Raw genomic sequence first — 21685 nt, forward strand, 5'->3', positions numbered from 1 at the left:
CAGGGAAATCAGAATGGGATTCTTCTGTTTTGTCATTAAAAACCATCCCAGGAACTCCCAGCATCTCAAAGGTCTGAGAAATCAAGCCTGGCCATTCATCTCTATGAAAGAACTGCTACATGGTCTGATACAGTTCCAACCCAGGGGGGAATATTCCCATCTTCCAAGGAGTCGGGGTCTGCCTCTTCATCCATGCCATCTGGATCCCTACCAGGAATACCTGTGGCAAAGTGAGGTGTGACTTGGCATCTGCTGGTAGGGATGGGGGATGGAGGGATCACCGGTAGAGAATCTGTCCAGACAGGGGAAGCTTAGGCAGAAGACTGCACCTGCACGAAGGCTTGTAAACCTTGGGAAAAACTCCACCCAAGAAAAGGCAGCTGGATCAATGCCTAGTCCAGAAGGCACTGGTGTGGGCCCAACTGAATTACCATCTCCCGTGAATGACCAGTCAAGGGAGTACTCAAATCTGGCATACTTCCAGTTAAGGCTGTGGCTAACTCATCACCTGAATGGGAGAAGCCAGGCTTAGCAAAGTCCAAGAAGACAAATCTCCTTGAGCATCCTCACAGTGCCGACACAAGTTGGAATCCAGGTCAGGCTGTGAAGCTCTATTATGGCAAGCAGCGCAAAGAGAAAGGCGCTTAGGCTTCTTGGTTACCGGCACCATTAGTGACAGTAGCTGTGTGTTCCATTGGCTCATGCTTAAACATTTATGCGTACAAATTTCAAGCGCCCTAGTAAAAAGGTGTAACAAGGTGCATGCACAGCCCATGCGCACAGCTCAAGCATATCACATGCTTTTAAAAGTTGGGCGCGTAAGTATGGGCCTGACGTCACGTGCACAGCATATGCTCAGAGCAGATGCACTGCATTCACCAACGTCCTATAGAGGGTAATATGTCACTCACAGAAATGCGCGAAAAATGGCACAGACAAAGCCTAAAGTGGGGCCTAGCCCACCAGGGGCCACTCAACCCGCCCGGATGCCCAATTCCCCTTACCCCAACGGAAGCGGGAATGACATCGGTACGGCACGCTGAGTAAGGAGACCAGAGGAGGTCCTACAGAAAACCTCTAATCTCTCTGAAATGAAAGGTAAAGACTTCTTCCTTTTTCAGGCTCTGCTTCCTGCACCCGCTGCCATTCAGCCGCATAAGCAGCAACGTCCATGCCAGGAACTGGATACCAGACCAAGGCACATCTCTGAGGGATCACAGAAATCACCTCAGGAATTCTCAAATGGGGGAGGGGCCTTTATGTAGAAGAGCAGGGCTCAATTTAGTATGTAGAATTTCTCTTGTACAGCAATCCCCATAGGGAGAGGTCCATTCACCATCTGCTGGAGATCGAGAATACTGGGGGCTCAGGTAACTGCAGGGGTATATGTACTGTGACATCAGCTTTGCTCTGTCACCATCTGCTAACAGGGGAGCATAACATTGGTCTTGAGTCCATCTGGCTACTCGCTAGGAAATATCACATTTTAACTATTTATTAACAGACTGTATGGAAGAAAAAAAAACATTTGCCTATCAAAAATAAAGTGAAAACTTGAGAAAGACCTCATGAATTCTGAAAATTTTTATCTTTAATTTTTTTAATTTATTACCTGCCTTTTTGAAAAAGAAATTCACGCAAGATGGAGAGCAACACTAGAAAGTAACAGGTGTAGCAGCTTAACAGGTACATTCTGAAAAAATGGACATTGGTACGGATATCCCAAAAAACCCTGTTTCAAACTACTGTTTTTCATTTAATCTGTGTAATGAAGGAAATGCTATTTTCTCTTTTTTTTTTTAAACTATAATGGCCCATACTTCCCTTAATGCTGCAGAGCCAATGTAAGATGCAATGGTCTCTCCTGGAGAAATGAGTGAACCAGGCTGCCAGATTTCCAATCTCCTACATCGTTCAGGCCTGAGCCTCCCTTCAAGGATCACAAATCTCCTGCTCGATCACCTTGAACAGGGAGGGGGGGGGGCATGGCTCCACAGGATCTGATAACCCCCAGGGATGAATGCTGTTAAAGATAATCCTGTAGGTTTTTATACTTCTGAACAAATACAACCACTTGGAAACTGCCTGTATCAACTATACACAAGAGACACTTTTATTACCTCTACCATCTGCTGGAGACAGAGAAATACTGAGAGACTGCAGGTGACACTAGGTTATATGGCAGTGTCAATGAAACCTTTCCTCTTTCTCCATCTGCTGGCAGGGAGGCAAAACCCAGAAGTCTGGACTGATCTCGGGCAATGAACAAAAATGAAGGAAATTCTCTTGTCATTTACTCTAATACAATATATTTTTCAGGCGACAGAATGGATTTCTGTGTCTGTCCCACAGTTTATATTCCAATGGAAGTAAAGCAAAGAGATACTTACAGTCTCATAGAAGTCGAGAATAAAGTGGAGCAGTAAACTGCTGTTTTTTGATATGTAAAGCGATGGTGGAAATCCGTCCCACAAAATGGATGAGACCTGATACTGTGTTCACCAGTCCGGACAAGGTATTGTTCCTTTAACAGTACAGATAAAGAAGAGACATGTAAACAGCAGAAGTCAGAGGCAGCATCAGCTCAAGTGAAGTGGGGAACTGGAGTAAGGTTTCTCAGGGCTTTCTGATCCTGCAACTGTGGCACTTTTGAACACTGCTTTTGGTGATATTTGATGGAAGTGAGAGAAAAATTGTCTTACCTGCTAATTTTCTTTCCTTGAGTCCTACCAGACCAGTGCAGATGCATGGGTTTGGTCTTCCTACCAGCAGATGAATTAGATCCTGACCACTTCATATGGGGTCTCGTGCAGCCTCTAGCTCTTCAATAATTCTATATCAAAGCATAGAACAAACCTTCTCTCCCCACTAAATGAACAAGGGGGTTATTAGATAGTCATTGGTTCCATACCAACTGAGGGATTAAAAATGGATAAAACATTAATACAAAAGTCAGAATATGTAACCATTTAGCTCAAAGCTTACTTCAAATGAGTAGGCAGAAGGATAAACTGGACAGGTTCTTGGACTGGTCAAAGAAAAAAAACCTAGCATGTATAACGAAATCATTCCTTCCTTTTCGTCCCACCAAACCAGTCCAGACACATGGGATGTACCAAACAATCCTAACATCAGATGGGATCCTGTATGCCTGCTCTCAGCAATTGATGAATGGCCTGCTCCAGCAGAGCCCTGTGCAAACAGCATGGGTTGTTTTTTTGGCACTGAGGGAGACAGCACTGGAAGGGATTCCTCACGCCCTTAAGCATTCTTCTCAGCAGCTCAGGCATCCATGCCATTCTTGATCTCTGACCTGTGACAGATCCAGGAACCGGTGCCAAAGGGGAGATGTAGTGAGCCTTCATGTGCTTGCAGGAGCAGATCCCAACTTGATTTGTTTTGTCGAGAGTCCAACACCTTAATCCTGGACAAGAAGTAGCTCCAGTGCTCAGCCTTGTGCCAAGGCTACGGGCCTCTTATTAGCCAGCATCTCTCAAAGCCTCCATTTTACAGGTCTAGTAATACTACACCCTTGAAGATGTCCAACCACAGCCGTAGCAGTTGGAGTCATGATCCAGGCCTAAGTAGCAATAAATGTAATGTGAATCAGTGATGGGCATAGGTGTCCACAGATGCAGGCCTTTAAACCTATGACCACAGACTTCTTAGCCTTGGGCTTTTCCAGAATCCTTCAAAATACATAGGAAAATTGGTTATTTGCTAATTTTCGTTCCTGGAATACTACAGATCAGTCTAGACTCCTGGGTTTTACCTCCCTGCTATCAGATGGGGACAGAGAAAATTTTACTGACACTGCATATAACCTAGTGTGCCACTTGCAGTCCCTCAGTATTGACCTGTACCCAAGCCAAGATAACTCCCAAAACGACACTAAGAATCCTGAACCCAAACTCCCACAAGAAGCAGGAGGGCAGTAATTCACAATAATATTGAAATTCAGTCCAGGAAACCAAAAGAAAAGAGCTTTGAATCACCCAAAAGAAAATTAGGTCTTACCTTCGATAATTTTTGTTCCTGTAGTACCAAGGATCAGTCCAGGACCTCCTGGGTTTTGCCTCCGCACCAGCAGGTGAGACAGAGCAAGATTTGTCAGGCTCTGCCATATATACCAGGTTGCCACCCACAGCCTACCAGTATTACGCAATGTCAAAGCAGAATGAACCCCAAACTGTCACTAACTATATACATGAATATCAAACGGGAACCTCTCGGGTCACTCCCCTCCAACAAGATCCGAACCAGACAAACTGCCAGAAACAGAGAGAAGGAGCTCCTCAGAGCTAACGAATTTAGAGCAAAATTTAGGAACAGTGGACTCTCCATACTTAACGCAGCAGTGGGAAGGACTCTGGACTGATCCTTGGTATTACAGGAACAAAAATTATCGAAGGTAAGACCTAATTTTCTTTCCCTGTACGTAACCGGATCAGTTCAGACTCCTGGGATGTACCAGAGCTCAACTACATGGGGTGGAAAATGGAGAGGCCCGCTCTCAACACGCCTGCTCCGAAATTGCCCTCCCTGGAGTCCTGTACATCCAGACGATGACGACGTGCGAACGTGTGCAATGATTTCCAAGTTGCTGCTCTACAGATCTCTAGCGGGGAGATCTGTTGACACTCCGCCCAGGAAGCCTCCTGGGAGCGAGTAGAGTGCGCCTTCAGTCCCAAAGGCAAGGGTCGACCAGCTAAAAGGTACATAGAATTTATAGCTTCCTTTAACCACCGCGAGATGGTAGTCTTGGATGCCATATTACCTTTTTTGGGACCCTTCCAAAGAACGAAGAGGTGATCCGAAACCCGAAAACCATTAGTGACTTCTAGGTAGCGTAAGAAGACCCTACGCACATCCAATCTCTTCAACTCCTTGGAAAGAGTATCTGACCCATTTACATGTGAGAATGCCGGAAGCTCCACCAACTGGTTCAGATGAAAGGCAGAAACAACTTTGGGCAAAAAGGAAGGAACCGTCCAGAGACTGACTCTGGACTCAGAGATGTGCAAGAAGGGTTCCCTACAGGACAAAGCCTGCAGTTCAGAAACCCTCCTGGCCGAAGCGATCGCCTCCAAAAACACGACCTTCAAAGTAAGATCCTTCAGAGATGCTCTCTTCAGAGGTTCAAATGGGGGTGCACATAAAGCCTTGAGCATCACAATGAGGTTCCAGGAAGGACAGGGAGCACGCAGCAGTGGACGTAAGTGCTTTACTCCCTTCAGGAAACGGACAATGTCCGGATGAGATGCCAACATCCTCATTTCCACCGAGCCCCGTAAACAACAGAGGGCTGCCACCTGTACATGTAACAAACTACAAGACAGCCCCCCTTGGCTAAACCGTCCTGAAGAAAGGCTAAAATATCAGAGACGGCCGCACGAGTAGGTCGAACATCCGAGAAGCACACCATGACTCAAACACTTTCCAAACGCGCATATATGACAATGAAGGTCAAGGTCTTGCGCGACCTGAAGAAGGGTGGACACCACTGCATCCGAATAACCTTTGCCCCTTAAACGGCGCCTCTCAAAAGCCATGCCGCTAGACAAAAGCAATCTACCTGATCGAAACAGACCGGTCCCTGCTGAAGTAGATTCGGTAAAGCCAGAAGCCGTAGTGGAGCTTCCACTGGTTGACGAGGTCTGCAAACCAGGGCCACCGAGGCCACTCGGGGGCCACCAAGATAACTTTCACAGGATGACTCTCTATGCGACGAAGGACCTTGCCTATCAGAGGCCAAGGAGGAAAAACATACAGGAGGCGTGACATCGGCCAGGGCAACGCCAAGGCGTCCACCCCTTCTGTTCCTGGTTCCCTGCGCTGGGCAAAGAAGTGTGGGGCCTTGGGCATTCTGAAAGATCGCCATCAGATCTATGGCCGGCTGTCCCCACCTGTCACAGATGAGATGGAAGGCGCTGTCCACCAGTTCCCATTCTCCGGGGTCAAGCTGATGTCTGCTCAGAAAATCCGTGTGAATGTTGTCTACCCCTGCGATGTGGGACACAGCGATGCAGAGAAGATGCCACTCTGCCCATTGAAGGAGAAAACGAGCTAACGCCACCGGGTGACTCCGGGTCCCCCCCTGACGATTGATGTAGGCCACCATAGTTGCATTGTCAGACAGGACCCTGACCGCCTTTCCCTGAACTAGGGGAAGAAAGGCCTACAGCGCTAGACAAGCCACCCTGGTCTCCAGGCAATTGATCGACCAGCGTGCTTCAGTCGTGGACCATCATCCCTGCACTGACTGCCACAGACACACCACTCCCCAGCCAGAGAGGCTCGCGTCCGTGGTGAGAACCGTCCAATCCGGAGCTATAATCTAAACCCCCTTGAGAAGGTTGTCCGAGTGCCATAGCCGTCAGGGGCAACGGAAGATGAAACTGTTCGGAGACTGGACTCCAGCGGGAAAGAAACACCGATTGTAAGGGAGGCATATGTGCGAAAGCCCTCGGAACTAATTCCAGGGTGGATGCCATGGAACCAATCAACTGCAGATAGTCCCACACCAGTGGCGGCTGCATCTGTAACAGGGCCAAGACTTGCCCCCGCAGTTTGCGACAACGATCTATGGATAGGAAGACCTTGCCTTTGACGCGTGTCGAATAACACTCCCAAAAATTCCAGAGATTGAGATGGATTGAGTTGGCTCTTGGCCGTGTTGACCACCCAGCCGAGGGAGTGCAACAGTTGTAGTACGCGCTTGATCGCTGAGCGGCAAAGCTCCTCCGATTTTGCCTGGATCAACCAATCGTCCAGGTACGGATGCAGTAAGAGGCCCTCTCGCCGTAACCGTGCCGCCACTACCACCATATCTTGGTGAAAGTTCTGGAGGCTATCTCGAGCCCAAATGGTAACGCCTGAAATTGGTAATGCTTTCCCAAAACAAAGAACCTGAGATACGTCTGGTGATCCTTCCGAATTCCGATGTAAAGGTATGCCTCCGTAAGGTCCAGCGCGGCCAAGAACTCCCCCGGGAGTAGAACCCTCTCCCCTGCTGAATTGAAAAACGGTTCTACAGCCTTGGCTTGCAGAAGGGTTGAGAGTTCTGACTCTAGAAGCAGTGTCTGATCGTCCCATCTCCACACTGGAATAGGTGGGGAGTCCGGGCGCACAGCTGAAAATTCAGATGGTAACCGTGGGTTATGATGGACAGTACCCATCGGTCTGTGATGACTGGGCGCCAATTGGTTGTGAAGTGGCAGAGGCGGCCCTCCCACTGGTGAACTGGCTTTGGGATCGGTGGGGGGGGGGGGGGGGATGACTGCTGCTCTCTGGATAGGAGTCAAAATTCAGCTGCAGGTCCAGACTGGGGAGCTGGCTGCACTCTAGAAGTCCTCGGTTGGCACGTATGTCCTCTCTGAGGGGGCCAGAGTTGTCCGAGCATGGGACACAGGAGGGTAGTACCTACGTGGTCTATAAAATTGTTTTCTAGTATCCCTACGTGTGCCCCTACGGGCTATGGAAGGGGTATCTGAGGTGACAGTTGACGCAGGGTTTCATGATGATCCTTAAGCTGGGCCACTGCATCCTGGATCTTATCCCCAAACAGGTTTTCTCCTGTACATGGGAGATCTACTAATTTTGTCCTGCACCTCTGGCTGGAGGTCAGAGGCCTTGAGCCAGGACCAGCATCTCGCACTGATGCCCGCTGCCAAGACTCTGGATGCTGTCTCGAAAGAGTTGTAGGCTGCTCTGACCTCGTGTTTGCCATCCTCCAATCCTTTTCGTAGGATGGAGGTTAAGCTCTCCTGATACTGCTGTGGCAGGGTCTCTGAGAATTCTTGGCCTTGCTTGCAGAGATTCCTATTATATTGGGTCATTCATGTATAGTTGGTATGCTGCTATACGAGCTATTAACATAGAACCTTGAAAAACTCTGCGGCCTAATGCATCCAACGCCTTCTGTTCCTTTCCAGGAGAAGCAGAGGAGTGTGGATGGGATCTTTTAGCCTTCTTTTGGGCTGATTCCGCCACTACAGAATGGTGGGGTAATTGGCTCGTCTGAAAACCTGGGGCTTGTTGAAACAGGTTCGTGGCATATGTTTTTCTATTGACTGGAGGCACAGTACCTGGATGGTCCCACAGGTGGTGCAAGAGGACAAGAAGAACTTCATGCACTGGTATCGCCATTACCTCTTTTGGAGCATCTATGAATTGTAAGACTTCCAACATTTTGTGGCGAGCGTCTTCCTCCGTTACCAGTTGAAATGGGATAGTTTCAGACATCTCCTTGAGAAAACTGGAAAAGGACAGGAGAACATCTTTCTTTCGGGGGTGAAGGCTCCGAGAAGTTCCTCAAAAGCTTGTGAGGAATGGTCAGAGGATGCATCCTCCCATGGATCGTAGGGAGTCTCCCCTTCACCCACCGGGTCTCCAGTGGGAGGAAAAACACAAAAGCCGAGAGGGCGGGAAGGTGGCATCGATGGATGGTGAGGCAGCATCAGTACCGAAGGAGGTGGTGCCTGCATCGAGAACACAGAGGTAAAAGAGGTGTGCCTACACACTGATAAACCTGATGGCCCTGGAACGGGTTCCAGCATCAGTGGGTCCTGTGCAGGGACTGAGCCGGAGGCTACCTCTTCCTCCTCCGAAGAACCCTGAATGGGAATCTGGATCTGTGGAGGCATTGATTGTTGACTGTGCCAGCATGCCAGATGGCACAGGCTGAATTAGGAGGGCACCGATGAGGGTGTCCAATTGCTCGAGGAGCGGTGCAAACAGAGGGCACCAGTGCCAGTGGCAATTGGAAGCCCCAGAGGACATTCAGCACTGCCTATTGGACCAGTCTGTCCAAATCCTCCCTGAAGGCTGGCGTGGATAGTACTGCGCCTGGGGTAGGAGGCAGGCTAGGTGTTACTGGAGTCTACACAGGAGTCTATGGAGACTCAGTACCCGGCACAGATATCTGTGGGGAAACGCCTTGGGGTCCTGGGTCCAGAGGAGGATGGGGGCGCATCTCCCCGGGCCCTCTTCGCAGGTGGCTCTGTGGAAGCCGGCACCAGGCGGGGATGCACTTTGGTGCCGATGTTTCCCACGATGATCGGGCCGGGCCTTCTCCAGCACCAAGGACGATGACGTCGATGTCTTAGAATGGGTGGATGTCGGTGACTGGCGGTCACCTGCTCCACGGTCTTCCTGGCAGGGAGTGTCCGAGGTAGATGGAACTTCACGGCTCGGTGCACTCTGTACCGGAGTCGATGGAGCAGGTGGTTTTGAGGGAAACAAATGCTCCTTCTCCAGTCGGGCCGCCGGCCTTTGGGGTCATTTGTGCGCAACCGGGGTAGCGACATCGTGGAAAGGCCCGAGGCACAAAACACATACATTGTGCGGGTCCGATAGGGACATAGTCCTCGGACACTTGAGACACTTTCTAAACCCTGTCACCATGTCGAAAAAAGTGGCACGCGGTCAATGGCCGTTGGACACTGGGGAGGTACGCTGCCGGGAACCAACTGCAAACCGTGGGGATAACACTTACCGAGCGTTGGAAGAGACTGAGCGCAATGGGGGACCCAGGTGAGGGTGAAAGAACGAAGATTGGCTTTGAATTTTTCCAGTGAGGAAATTTCTCATAGAGCTCCTAAACCACGAGGCAACTGCTGCGCGGAAAGAGAGAGACTGAAGAGGGACCCCGTGTGGCCACAGGGTTACTGGCATGCTGGGCATGCTCAGTGTGCCAGTCAAAGTTCTAGAAACTTTGACTGGCAAGTATTTCATGACAGGGCTCCATCTGATGTCACCCATCTGTGAGGACCTACCATCCTGCTTGTCCTGGGAGAATACCTACAATACCTGAATGTAATCTGCAATGTAGTGCCAAAACAGAATATAAAGATCAAAAACAAAAAAACAGGGGGGCGTGGCTTGCATCCGATGTAAGAGGACGCAGGTTTGCTCGGCTCCGCTCTCCCCGGACTCAAAAGCCTTCCGAAACTAGCAAAACTAGCGCTTAGGCGCGATATCTCTGTTACCGCAGCTGAGAGGCATCGATTAAGACCTCTTTCGGGATGACCAGCAAAAGAAAACCGACCGACCTCAGGAAATTTTCCTATGATAAGTTACCCCCAGACTCAGAACAAGATGGCGCCGCGAGCCGGGATGCCGATATTTCTGACACGGAGGAGATGGCGGGCGCCTCGCAGAGTGATGGTGCACAGGGAGCGGGTCTCACCACCACTCCTTTAGACCGCGACGAGGCTCGACGCTGGTTTATGGAGTTGCGAGCGGACTTGAAAAAATATAAGGCCGACATCATGGCGTCCGTTGCAGAGCTGAAGGACGATATGGCGGCTCTTGGCTGCCGCGTGGAGGAAGCCGAAACTCGTATAGACGCACATGGTGAGTTGCTGACTGGGCTGGCGAATCAGCGTGAGGCCTCTGCTGCCGAAATTCAGGCAATTCAAGACAAACTGGAAGATCTAGATAATAGGGGCAGACGAAATAACCTGAGGATCAGGGGGGTGCCAGAAACGCCTGACTTTTCAGATGTACGGCAGACAGCGTCTAACATTTGCCTCTTTATCTTAAATCAAGCTGGGCCTGCCCAGGGGGAACCTGCGGACATACCGTCCACTGTTAGTTTTGAAAGAGCTCATCGAGCCCTGGGCCCCCGTAGGGATCAGCAGCCCAGAGACATTGTGCTGTGCCTCACAAGCTTCCCCCTGAAGGAAAGAATTCTGGCAGCAGCCAGACAACAGAAGGCCATCACATGGCACAACTGTGAAATTGCACTGTATCAGGACTTGGCCCCTATTACTCTTAAAAAACGTTATGAGATGCGAGAGGTTACCACTGCACTCCGGGAACGAAATATAAGGTATAGATGGACTTATCCTTTTGGTTTAGTATTCCAACATCAAGGCATTACCTTTAAAATGTCATCTCTGGGGGAGGCACATGAAGTCTTCTTAAAGGCCCAACTGCCGGTGTCGTTTTCCCTCCCTAATACAACCGCATCAGTTACAAATCAAGTCACCACTCCCCGCTGGCAAAGAGCTGGAAAAGGTGGCAAGCGGCTTCGTCGCCACGTCGATGGATCTCAGCACTTGCAACATGAGCAGGGTTGAAGTGGATTGTGCTTTTCATATTGCAAGTTTTCTGCGTTTCCTGGCTTACAGGTTGCGGAGGCCCCAGCAGCCTTGGCCTTGGTAACACACAGAAACAGTCATTGCTGTTTGGGGAGCTTTTTCTCATTATTTACCTGACATGTTGGTTATTACAGAGTTACTCTGGGGTCTGCTCTACTTTAAGAGGGGTTACTGTCTTGTTTTGTTTTTTCTTACCCTGCTTCTTGTTCGGGAATGTTCTGCGAATTAGAGTTTGTTTTATGAGTCCGGGGGGGGGGGGGGGGGGGGGGGGGGATTGTTGAAGGAGTTATACAACTGCGGATGCCTCTGATCGGGAGCCCACGGGCCCTTGGGAGTCCGGTATCCTTTGGCTGGCTCCGGGATACTGAAGGATATGCAGGGCTCAGGTCAGACCAATGCCAATCAATTTTCATGCGGAGAGGGGGGACGCTTCAGGGTCAGTGCTACTTCAGAGAGAACCATAGAGTGTGGGTTACTGTATGCTCTGTTCTGGCGGGGGGAGGGGGTCTGAGATAATAGAACACACATGGCTACTAAATTGCTTTCCTTTAACGTAAAGGGTCTCAATTCACCCCACAAAAGGCAGCTCCTGAAGAGGGAATTACAAAGGCAGGCAGCTGGAATAGTCTTTATACAAGAAACCCACGTGAGACATCATCACGAGCGGTTGTTGCAATTTCCACAGTTCCCCAATGCCATTTGGGCTGCCAGTACGCGGGAACTTAGATATGCTGGGGTGGGGATTCTGTTCGCCGCTTCCTTTGTGCATGAACAGATTTTGGTTATAAAGGACCCTAATGGCCGGTATATTCTTAACAAGATTAAAATAGATAATCGGCTTATCACGCTTCTCAATGTGTATTTCCCTAATCAACGTCAGAGAACGTTTATTAAGCATTTATCCAGCTTATTGCTCTGCCATGCAGAAGGAGAGATTATTATAGGAGGGGATTTTAATTTTGTTATAGATCCCAGTCTGGACTCTAGTTCCGGTGTCCAATCGCATGCTGAGATCAGAAAAATCTGGAGAGAGGTTATGGCCAAATGGGGTTTGGTAGACAGTTGGAGATCCCGGTATGAGCGTTCCAGGTCTTACACATTTTATTCGTGCCCTCACTCCACATACACACGCATTGACTATTTTTTCACCTCTACTTCCATTCAACCACGGGTGCAAAACATAGACATAGATCCCATCACATGGTCCGATCATGCCCCAGTATGGATGGTTTGTCGGTTGAGCGACTCAGGGGGCGGTATTCGGTCCTGGAGGCTTAATGATGGACTTTTAGCGGATCCCACCTTTGCCACAGCTCTGTTATCACACCTTAGAGAGTTTTTTCGGGACAATCAAACTGAGGGTATGTCACCTTTGACGGTGTGGGAGTGCTCCAAAGTGGTGATTAGAGGGCACTGTATAGCGCGGTCTGCGCATTGTAATAAGGAACGCAATGCTAGGAGAACACAACTCCTGGCTGATCTGGATGACTTGACAAAAAAACATAGTTGTTCTCAATCTAATCATATTTACCGGAAAATCCTTGCCGTGAGGTCACAACTCCAGACGATAGAGGACTCTGCAATTAGTCACTCCCTCACGCTTTTAAAACAGCAATATTTTGAAGGGGGAAATAAAGCTGGTAAATTTTTGGCTAGGCAACTGAGGGCGGCGAGGGCATTAACAGTCATAGCTAGGATCTCCACAGCTAGCGGGCAAATGGTGACCGCCTCTGAGGACATACGCCAAGCGTTCACTGATTTTTATTCTAAATTATATACCAGGGATGACACCATTCGGGAAGCTGATATTCAAGCCTATTTACGAGATGTCCCTTTGCCACATATTACTCCTACCCAACAGGTATTCCTTGATAAACCTATTACAATCCAGGAGGTGTTGGCGGCCATCAAAAAGTTGAAGCCAGGTAAAGCCCCAGGCCTGGACGGTTTCACAGGTAGCTATTATCGCAAAATGGCTGATGTTATAGCGGAACCAATGGTTCAGGCATTTAATTCTCTATTGGATGGCTCGGCTTTTACGATGGATGCCAACACTGCAGGTATCACTGTGCTTGCTAAGCCAGGGAGGGACCCTATCATTTGCGGGTCATACAGACCCATTTCCCTCATTAACATAGATTTGAAGATTCTGGCTCGGGTCCTGGCGGCTCGCTTAAATGGGGTTTTACCTGGGCTAATTCATAATGACCAAGTGGGTTTCGTTCCGGGCCGCCTAGCTGCGGATAATGTTCGCCGGATCGTGGATATTATTGATTTGGTTCATAGGGACAATCACCCAGCCATTCTCCTTGCATTAGATGCAGAAAAGGCATTTGACCTTGTCCATTGGGATTTCTTGTTTCATACCTTGCAGGCGATGGGCTTCGGGACTAGTTTTGTTACCTGGTTACGCCAACTATATAGCAACCCAGTGGCTAGGGTGAAGGTTAATGGGAGTTATGGCCCGCAGTTTTCTATTCAGAGGGGAACTAGGCAAGGGTGCCCTCTCTCTCCCCTTTTATTTGCCATATTTTTGGAACCCCTTGCTATCCGAATCCGAAATAACGAGGCCATCCGAGGAATCCAGAAGGGGGACGCTCAGTTCAAAATCTCCCTTTTTGCGGATGATATTATGTTCACCATTGCGGAACCGGATAGATCACTTCCCAAAGTTATGGAAGAGTTGGGGGAGTTCACGGCAAGATCTGGTATGAAAATTAATTATGACAAGTCAGAAATATTAAACTTAACTATGCCACCCTCGGAAGCACTATCATTGCAACGGAGTTTTCCATTTAAGTGGGCGGATACATCCCTTAAATACTTAGGAGTCCGCTTGGGTCCTCACAATGACTCGCTGTTTGACCTGAACTACAAACCGCTTATAGTTAAGATTCAAGATGATCTGAATAAATGGTTGGAGCACTCGCATTCCTGGTTGGGAAGACTGGCCATCATTAAAATGAATGTTTTGCCCCGTTTTTTATACTTTTTCACTACGATCCCCATTTACCTTCCAAGTACGTTGCTCCGGAATTGGCAGCAGGTTTTGGGTCAATTTATCTGGAGGAGGCGCCCACCGCGGATAGCTAGAGCCACGTTGTTTCAGGCCAAATTGAGGGGAGGTTTACAGGTACCTAATCTTCTCTGGTATTACGGGGCGGCCCAACTGCGAGCTTTGGTTGCCTTTCATAGCACTAAAGATGCCCCACAGTGGGTTAAATTAGAACAAGCTTGCCTGGGTCGTTTTCCTATTGATGCCACCCCATGGCAACCATCTCTCCCTCAAGCTTCTGACTTGGTGGTGGCCTATTCCCTGAACACCACGTTACAGGTTTGGAGGCAATGGCGAAAGGTTTTGGTGGGCTCGGAGCAGTTCTCTTTAATGTCTTATCTGTTTACTGATGTGGTTTCCCCTTGGGGGGAGGGTTCCAGGGCTCAACAAGAATGGCATCAAGCTGGTATTTGTAAATTGGGACATGTGATTCAACAAGGGTCCTTATTCTCTAAAGAACACTTAAGTACTACATATAAACTTGACAGGATTGACTTTCTTCTCTATGCCAAGATATATCATTTTACTTCCAGGAGCCTTCGTAATGGTTCTCTACGAGTTAAAGGAACACTGTTTGAGTCTCTCTGCAAGCATGCTTCTGTCATCCGAGGAGTGATCTCCAAGATTTATGCCCTTTTCAATGGACGGAGATTGGGCACACCGCGGCATCAGAGACTATGGGAAAGCGATTTTCGCATCGTATTGCAGGACAAGGACTGGGAACAAATATATATGGCAGCTCGTAAATGCTCCATCTCAGCAGGGCTCCAAGAAAATTGTTATAAATTAATCTACAGGTGGCATTATACACCAGTTTCCCTCCATAAATTTGCACCGGATGTTCCTGACACTTGTTGGAGAGGATGTGCGGAGCAGGGTACTTATTTCCATTTGTGGTGGCAGTGTCCTAAAATCTCCCACTGTTGGAAGGATGTCTTGGACTGGATTGCTCAGGCCCTTCATATTACAGTCTTAGTTGAACCGTGGCACGCTCTGTTGGGATTACCAGTTTCCGGCATTACTCGAATGGAGCAGAAACTGGTGCTCCAGATATTTATTGCTACAAGAGCAGAGATAGCTCTTCATTGGAAGCGGGAACGGGCACCGACCCTGGCGGCTATTCAGCATCGCTTACACTCTTATTACAGGCTATCTCAACTTACGGCACTCCATCAAGATAGGATCGTGGACTTCCATAAGGTCTGGTGTCCTTATATTGACTGGTTGCAAGCACAGGCCTCTTGCACACCATTACCTGCGAAGGCTCCTTGAGGTTTTCTAACAACTCTTTCTTCTAGGCTATAAATTTTAGGTTTATCTGGGTGGGTTCTTCTCTGATTCGTGGGCATTATATGATGTGCTGGTACATTGGTGTCTGGAGTTAGGCCCTCAATCTCATAATGTACATGATTGGTCTGGTCCTGGGGGGGAGGGTGGGGGGAAGAGTGGGAGGAGGTGGGGTGTGGACGGGGGATTTTCTACTCAGTTATTAAAATGGTATCAGTGGCAGGTTGTACTGCTCATATGTTATTTCTGTTCTGTTCACATTGTATTGGGTAAGTTGTGTTGAACTCATTTATTACCCATAGCTGTACATGTTATGATGTTTTGCTTGAGGTCATGATTACCAATAAAAACTGTTTACAACAAAAAAAAAAACAAAAAAACACACTCAGATCATTCCTGTAGAGTACAGTTTCAAACTTTACAACAAGCAGTTCTATATACAGACCAAGTGAATGGGTCAATCAAATTGTGTCCAAGACTGCAGCCACTTAACAGCCACTTGTGTTCATAAGTTAAAAAGAACAGGAGGGAATTTTTTCTTCATCTCATGTTTATGGATCACATACAACAAATGGCTGCCCTTCAATCTGTGTGTGGTCCCATTGAAGAGTTTATCTGCCAGCAGAATAATTCTACACAATACATTCTCTGTGTGCAGGATCTATAGATTCCAGATGAACTTACATAGGGCTATCCTGTATGTTGAATTGATCAGCATAAAAGGCATGCCAAGAAAGCCAATTCTGTAGCATCTCTTTCAGACTCTCTATAACGCTGCACTGTGTGACAAAGAACACAAGACAAGTTATTTCCATTCCCAGATGTAAAGGGGTTCACAATCACACTGACTACACAGGAAACACTATGCTAAATGAGGAGCAAGGAAACAAGCAATGCATATGATCTCCCTCAGAGGTGGCTCAGTATGAGTACAACGGACCAGCTATAGCCTATCCAAACATTAGCTTTCTTCATTAAATGACAGAACAGAAGGTGCTTTGATGTTCCAGGGAAGAAACATATTGGTGCTTAAATTACAACCAAAGGATTGAACAGTTTGGTGTAAGGGTATGTGCTATATGGAGTGTGTGTACTTCTCTGCCAGGCTGAAGGTTTAAACAACAAATTTATGAAATTTGGTCCCTCCAGGAATAAAACATAGTTGCTTAATTATAACAGGTGGTCTCCAAGGATGTTAGTCCTCACACATGGGTAAGATCATTAGATGGAGCCTAATGCAGAAAACTTGTCAAAGTTTCTATAAACTTTGACTAGGTACTGAGCAAGCCCAGCATGACCTATACCTCGAGGGTCCCTCAGTCTCATAGAATTACGAAAAAATAAAAATAATAAAAATAGGGGAAATCCAGCTCCGTGGGGTGGTGGGCTAGTTTCATGAGGCCTAACATCCTGCTGTACTTGGAGAACACCTGTTACAGGAAAGCAACTTTGCTTTCTCCAAGGACAAGCAGGATGGTAGTCCTTACACGAGTGAATTCCTAGCTACAGGCTGTTCCCCAACACAAAAGGGGACCAGACACCTAACCTGGTGTCATTGGGCACAGCACTGGTGCTATTGGTAACAGAGGGGGGAGACAGCCTGAACCCAAACAGGCACTAGGATGGGAGAGGTGGGTTCTACCAAAAGAAATAAAAAAGTTGGGTGGAATATCTATGGGCTTCTGTCCACTCCAGATAAAGGCTAAGGCTCGCTTGCAGTCCAAACTGTGCAGTGCTCATTCGCCTTTGTGTGAATGGGGCCTGGGAAAGAAAACTGGCAGGACAATTGACTGGTTAAGATGGAAATCAGTCACTACCTTGGGCAGGAACTCAGGGTGCATACGCAAGGCCACCCTGTCATGAAAGAACTTAGTATACGGTGGATAAGTTACTAAGGCCTGTGCACTGAAGTAACTGCCATCAAAAATATGACCTTCAGGTCAGGTTCTTCAGGTAACAGGCATGGAGCGACTCAAAAGGAGCTTTCATCAGCTGAGCTACCACCACATTCAGGTCCCAAGACACAGCGGGAGGCCTCAGGGGAGGCTTCAATTGAAGCAGACCCTGTATGAAGCATACAGGCTATACAGAGATGGGCGTACCATCTACACCATAGTGGTATGCGCCAATCACACTAAGATGAACTCTGACGGAATCTTTTTAAGCTGGCCTCAGAAAGCTATAGAAGATAATCGAGCAGTTTTTGTGTGGGGCAGGAAAACTGATCTAGGGCGTTCTGCTCATATCACATGGAAAACCTCATTTCAGTCCTTAGGACTTTCTAGTGGAAGCCATATGGACCCAACACATATCCTCAGAAAGATCAAAAGGCTGCAGGATTAACCTCAACATTCAGGCTGTGAGCAACAGGGCCTGAAGGTTGGGATGCTGCAGCCTGCCCTGATCTTGTATGATGAGATCTGGGAAAGTCCCCAGATTGATTTTCTCAATGGACAACTCCCACAGGAGTGGAAACCAGACCTTCTCAGCCAAAGATGGGCTACGAGAATCATAGTCCCTCTGTCCTCACAAAGCTTCAAGAGTCTTCGCCACTATGAGAATTGGAGGATACACATATAGAAGACCCCTGCCCCAATGACAGGCAAGGGCATCAGATGCTGCTTTGCAGTCTGACCTGGACAGGGAGCAGAACAGAGACACTTTCCAGTTGCAGGGTGCATGAACAGATCTACATCTGGGCTCCCCCAGAGGCGGAAAATCTGATCTGCTACCCTGGCCCAGGGACCACTCATGGGGTCTGAAAGCTCAGCTCAGCCTGTCTGCCATCAAGTTCTCCTTTCCCATCAGGTACATGGCCCTGAGCTCCATTCTGTGGGCCAGGGCCCAGGACCAGATCTGGACCACCTCTTGACATAGAAAGTATGATCCCATGCCTCCCTGCTTGTTGACATACCACAACGCAACTTGGTTGTCGGTCTGGATCAGGGCAATTTTGATGGAGAGCTGATCTCTGAAAGCCCCTAGCGCATATCTGATCGACCAGGAAGTTGATTTGAAAAGAATATTCCTGGGACCGTCCGGAGGGACGAGGTGCCTGGAATTGTGAGTTCCTATAAGGTCTAAAGCACTGCGATCCTCTGCCCTTGGTTCTTCTGGGGGAGGGACGCTGAGATCTTTTACTCCTTTCTTCCGCTAGCCGAGGCACTGGGGATTCGCCCCATTTGCTAACTTCTCCAATTCACTTCCGAACAAGAGATCCTTTAAAAGGCATTCTTGTGAGATTTGCTTTAGATGTCGTGTCCGCAGACCAATTCCGTAGCCATAGTTGTCTTCTGGCTGTCACTACCAAGGCAACGCCCTTGGTTGAGGTGCGCACCAGGTCAGGAAGGCTGCTGCAGGTTCCATCTCACCGGTATACATTCTGGAGTTATTTACCTCTCTCGAGAGGAGCAAGCTGGAACGTGCCACCAATGCGCAGCAGGAAGCAATCTGCAGTGTCATTGCTGTTGCGTCGAAGGCCTGCTTAAGGATGGATTCCAATCGTCTGTCCTGAGTGTCCTTCAATGCGGCTCCCCTCCCGCAACGGAAATCGTTGTTCACTTTGAAATGGCACAGACCATAGCATCCACTTTCAGGAAACGTAGGCATTCCTTGGTCACTGGTTATAGAAGGTATAGGGCTTCCAAGGCCTGACCCCCTTTGAAGCTGGTCTCCGGGGCTTCCCATTCCAGGTCAATCAGTTCCCTGGATGGCTTCCATCATTGGAAAGTAGCATGAGGCCTTAAGAAGGGACACCAAGATGGGGTTCTTCTTTGGTTCCGTCATAGGGCCCGTGCCAGGAATACCCAGCTTCTTCAGTCTGGGAAACAAGGGCTGGCAATTCATCCTTGTGGAAGAAGCGAAGCATTGTTCACAGTATGACTCCATTCCTGGAGGGATTTCACCTTCTTCCAGGGAGTCATTCATCATCTGAGGTGTCTGGGTCCCTGTTAGGGAAGTTCTTGGTTAGGGGAGGCATACGAGCAGGGCCGGGAGGATCTTGTGCTTTCGGCAGGGGTTGAGCCGGGGGTGCAGCTGGGGCTGATTGTGCCTGAACAAAGGCTTGCAGCCCTTGGAAAAATTCCAACCAGGAGAAGGTCCCTGGGTCCATGTTAATCCCAGGGGGAGTCAGAGTAGGGGCCCCAGAGGTGCCCTCCTCCTGTGGGGAAGCCATCTCGGAGATGCATAGGTCTGGGGAGCTATCCTCAGGAGTTCCGGAACCATCTCCCGACAGTAAGGGACCAGGCTTTGGTTTTCCCTGGGCTTCTTCGCAATGTTGACACAGGCGGGACTCCAATTCAGGCTGCGCAGCTCTTATGTGGCAGGCTGTGCAAAGAGTGCCTTCTGGCCTTCTTGGGCACCGGTGCCATTGTCTCTATGTGTTTGCGCACATGCAGTTATAAACGAGCTGGGTGCGCTCAGTTGTGCACGCCGCTATGCGCGCATCTATATTGGACACGCACAAGTTAGGCGCATCGGCCACCCGGCCTGACCCGCGCATACCGCTGGCGAGAAGGGAAGATGGCACGATGACCCCTGAGTGTAAGATGGCGACCACCCCCCCCCCCCCCGAGGGTCTCCATGTGTGTGGACTCTTGTACCGGATCAAGGATCAGCCTAACTAAGGCTGATCAACCTGACTGATGCTCCCTTCTAACCTCGCCGGGACGGATTCGGTACGACAATCCAAGCTGTGGAGACCAGAGACCTGAATTTAAAGATTTTTTTCTTACCTGGTCTCTGCGCTTACCGATTGCATGCTGGACGATCTCAAGCGGCGGGGGGGGGGGGGGGGGGGGGGAAGAGAGGGGATTATCTTCACTGCTGCGCTCATTTCTGCACCCGCTGCCTTTCAGCCACATTGGGGGGCTAAGTCCACGCCGGGGATCCGGCTACCGCGGCATAGCAGGCGCTCAGAAAAACCACCCCCGGCAGCTAAAATCACTCGGTGAGCCTCGGGGCGGAAGGGGGGGGGGGGCCGCGAAACGGCGCGCCGCTGCGGGGGGGCCCGGACGGCCTGCACAACCCGCTGAGAAAAACAAGTGGCGCCGCGGGGGGGCCTGTCCTGGCCTCGCAACCCGCTGAGATCACTCACCCTGCTCCCTGCAGCCCACGAGGCGCGTGCAAGATGGCCGCGGGAGCGAGGGAAATCGCTGGCAGGCCGGGCACACCGGCAGTCTCAATCAGCAAGCTGAAAATAAAACTACAGCCCAGAAAACCAAGAAAAACGACTTACCCCGGCAAGAACACAGGCTCGCGCTGAGGAAACAAAGGAGACAGAGAGGCAGCACAAGGAAGGAGCCCCGCCTCCCCAATTAATCAATTAACTATCTTTTTTTTTTTTTTTTTTTTTTTTTAAATACAACTTGATCCAAGACAAGACAGAGACAGAGAAGAAAGTTCCAACCAAGGGAAAACAGAATAGGATATAGGAAATCGGGAGCAAGCCCAGATTCCCCTACTCGCATCTGCTGGAGTCAGAAGATACTGAACTCCTGCAGAGGGGGTAGTAGTACTTATGGTGACGCCCCCTCGAAGCTTTGGGCTGACTCCATCTGCTGGATTGGGGACATAACCCACGGTCTGGACTGATCCAGGTACGTACAGGGAATCCATGTTGCCTCTGGTCCATCGATTCTCCGGACTGTAGATTGTTCACTATTCTCTCTTTCAGCAGTGACTCCATTACTTTTCCCACCACCGAAGTGAGGCTAACCGGTCTGTAGTTTCCAGCCTCCTCCCTGTTGCCACTCTTGTGAAGCGGGACCACCACCGCTCTTCTCCAATCACTCGGCACCACTCCCGTTTCTAGGGATCTATTGAACAGGTCACACAGTGGAGCCGCCAGAACATCTCTGAGCTCCCTCAATATCCTTGGATGAATACCATCAGGCCCCATGGCTTTGTCCATTTTCAGGTTCTTTAGCTCTTCCCACACATTTTCTACTGTGAAAGGATTTTCATCTATTCCACTTCCCTCCAGTTTCTTGTTGTGTAGAGATGGTCCTTCTCCAGGGTCTTCTTTAGTGAACACAGAGCTGAAGTATTCGTTTAATATTTCTGCCATTTCTTCGTCACTCTCCACACATTGATCATTACCACCTTTCAATTTTGCTATACCACTTTGGACCTTTCTCTTTTCGCTGATGTATCTGAAAAATGTTTTGTCACCATTTTTTATCTCCTTGGCAATCCTCTCCTCCGCTTGACTTTTTGCCAACTTGATTAATTTCTTTGT

At 49.0% G+C, this 21685-nt stretch overlaps 1 protein-coding gene across 1 annotated transcript in view; it reads right to left on the reverse strand.

Annotated features, from left to right (window-relative positions):
- CENPI (centromere protein I) overlaps window positions 1-21685 on the reverse strand; it is a 252860-nt gene that overhangs the window by 47552 nt on the left and 183623 nt on the right. Inside the window, 3 exon segments of the mRNA XM_029607381.1 lie at window positions 2391-2438; window positions 2440-2524; window positions 16132-16226. Coding sequence (XP_029463241.1) covers window positions 2391-2438; window positions 2440-2524; window positions 16132-16226 — 228 coding nt within the window.

This window comes from Rhinatrema bivittatum, chromosome 6 (genome assembly GCF_901001135.1).
Source record: "Rhinatrema bivittatum chromosome 6, aRhiBiv1.1, whole genome shotgun sequence".
Classification (NCBI taxonomy): Eukaryota; Metazoa; Chordata; class Amphibia; order Gymnophiona; family Rhinatrematidae; genus Rhinatrema; species Rhinatrema bivittatum.